The sequence below is a fragment of the Melanostigma gelatinosum genome (assembly GCF_949748355.1).
Source record: "Melanostigma gelatinosum genome assembly, chromosome: 3".
Lineage (NCBI taxonomy): Eukaryota > Metazoa > Chordata > Actinopteri > Perciformes > Zoarcidae > Melanostigma > Melanostigma gelatinosum.
The window spans coordinates 6292321-6295020 of record NC_136636.1 but is presented as its reverse complement, the minus strand read 5'-3'; the positions used below and the strand labels follow the sequence as shown (position 1 = coordinate 6295020).

General features: G+C 49.6%; 1 protein-coding gene across 1 annotated transcript; it reads right to left on the bottom strand.

Annotated features, from left to right (window-relative positions):
- Nucleotides 1-2204, bottom strand: setmar (SET domain and mariner transposase fusion gene; the record flags this gene model as incomplete). The annotated part of the gene is made up of 2 exons (XM_079266012.1): nucleotides 2063-2204; nucleotides 1-804 (listed from the first exon to the last, which is right to left on the bottom strand). Exons 1-2 carry the CDS (start codon nucleotides 2159-2161, stop codon nucleotides 1-3), a joined length of 903 nt encoding a protein of 300 aa, XP_079122138.1. The 5' UTR covers nucleotides 2162-2204.
- Nucleotides 2205-2700: the final 496 nt, after the last annotated feature.

Here is a 2700-nt window from a genome sequence, read left to right as displayed (position 1 = left end):
TCATTCCCGGTTGATAATAGATAAATCCAATGGCAGGAAGTGAACACAGTTGTTGGCCCCACAGTGGCACTCTTTCCTCTGGAGTCCATCTGTCCTCCTGGCCCGTATGTCAGCGTCCCTTTGAGCGGACAGCAGCTCTACGGGAAGGTGGTTACTGTACCCCCCCGTGTAGTCAAACGTCAGCTCCTCTTGAGCGTCAATGTTCCGCCCGGCAAACAGCGCCAGTCGGGGAACCAGGGAGTGCACGCGGACCGGCTGCATGAACAGGTTGGGCTGGCAGGAGTGGTTGAGGAAGCGGCCTACGTTTCCCACCGCGGCGGGGTCCACGAACGTCTCTGTGACGCCGCCCGTGCCCGCGTGCTCCCTCACGGCTATTATGTAGTTATTTTCCTCGGAGCTCTGGGCGAGCTGTCTGCGTCTGGCCTCCTCCAGACCGATCACCTCTCCCGCGTACTCGCACACAAACGTCCCACGTGGGACCGCCTCCAGCGTCCGTACTCCCCACCCCTTGTTCTCCGTGCCGTAAACCTCCGACCTGAGCCTCAGCCCTGCCTGCACCACCCGGTTCGAGCAGGCGTCGCCGCAGGCGCAAAGGGCGTTGCACTCAAACACCGGTGAGCAGTAACCAGCGTCTGTCGGGCCGAGGGTCAGCAGCTCGCCGGCGCTGTCGTACACGCGGCCGCGCGTCCGCAGGCAGGTGCAGTTCTCAGCGCAGCAGGAGCGGGAGCGGCACGAGCATCCAGGAAGGGTGACTTCAGTGGGGTCAGCGGTGCACCCCGGTCCCTGAATGTTATCTGTGGAATACTGAAGAGTGACAACAGAGAGCAGTTCAAGTTTAACTTTAGAACTGTAAAGAACAAAAACATCCACAGGCTCCAGCTTCTGCTGCTTGTTTTTGTCTTGTGTTATCGTAAACTGAATATATTTGGGTTTTGGAAAGTTTTTCAGGCAAAACAAGACATTTGAAGACATCTACTTGAGGTCATGTTAAAGACAATAATAGGTTCGTTGCAGGCCTAGTTTTGCAACTGCCAACTTGGAACCCATGAACCTACTCAAACAACCACGATACCACATGCCATAGTTTCCCCACATCCAGCGGTGAAGATGAACTACATACAGAGAGTGTAAACTAGGACAGAACGGTGCTGTAGTCAGAGCACGTGTCTGTAATGATCTGCTCTCATCTGCTGGTAAAACTGTGCATTTCATCTGATAGAGTTTTATCACCTGCAGGTTTTGGTTTGTTGTTTGCCACAACCAGAAGTTTTCTGGACAAAAGATGCTGATTTATTGGTGCTTATTTATATTAGCTCATATATTTGCAAGCACATGTCAGTTATCTATTTTATTGCAATGCATTTCTGGCAATCCTAAAACTATTAAATTCATATATAGTTATGAAGCTATACAGAATATCACATGAATTTGGAAAGTACATATTTGAGAGAGAGAGACACAACGACACCAGTAGGAGAGAGAGATAGAGAGAGAGAGATCGAGAGAGATAGATAGATAGAGAGAGACAGAGAGAGAGAGATAGATAGAGAGAGACCAGTAGGAGAGAGAGAGACAACGACACCAGTAGAAGAGAGAGAGAGAGAGATACAGCGACACCAGCGAGAGAGAGAGAGAGAGAGAGAGAGAGAGAGAGAGAGAGAGAGAGAGAGAGAGAGAGAGAGAGAGAGAGAGAGAGAACGACACCAGAGAGAAAGAGAGAGAGAGAACGAGACCAGAGAGAGAGAGAGAGAGAGAACGACACCAGTACGAGAGAGAACAACACCAGCGAGAGAGAGAGAGAGAGAGAGAGAGAGAGCGACACCAGCGAGAGAGAGAGAGAGAGAGAGAGAGAGAGAGAGAGAGAGAGAGAGAGAGAACGACACCAGAGAGAGAGAGAGAGAGAGAGCGAGAGCGACACCAGAGAGAGAGAGAACGACACACCAGCGAGAGAGAGAGAGAGCGAGACGAGAGAGAGAACGACACCAGAGAGAGAGAGAGAGAGAGAGAGAGAGAGAGAACAACACCAGAGAGAGAGAGAGAGAGACATGCCACGAAACGTTACCTGAAATTCAGGAAACGTCATGACAGCGGAACTCCGCTCAATGAAAACAGGAACATTCTCGAGGCCGTTGCTCAAATCCACACGTGTGTCAACACTCATTTCCGAAGTTTCTTTTTTTCAAATGAAACAGCAGCTGGTCAGCTGGGATGTGCAAAAGGAAAACAACCCAAACCCAGCAGCTGTAACTTCCGGTAGTTTAATGGCACGCTAGCTCCCTCTATAGGCGTGTTTGTGTTATTACATCGCTGTGGTGATGAACCGTGGGGGTTTGACCATCTGGTCTCAGTCAGGACAAAAATGGGCAGCAGCAGCTCATTAGGGACAAATACAGCACAACACGAGATAAGTGTTTCATCTAAACTACTGTGAGGGTGACGCCATCTCACAGCATCACACCTCTTTATTCTGTTTTTATTTGACAGGCACAAGCAGTGTTAAAGCATTCAATCGTGTATTCAGACAACGGCAGTACTACCATGTGGCCTGCAGATGGCAGGACTAGTTAGGCGAAACACTGGTACTCCTCTTGTGAAGCCACGACTGAAACGAGAGAGAAATAGATGTCTGGACAATAAGCAGAATCAATTAAAACAAATGCCACACACTTAAAATTGCATTAAAGTGGATACAATATGCTA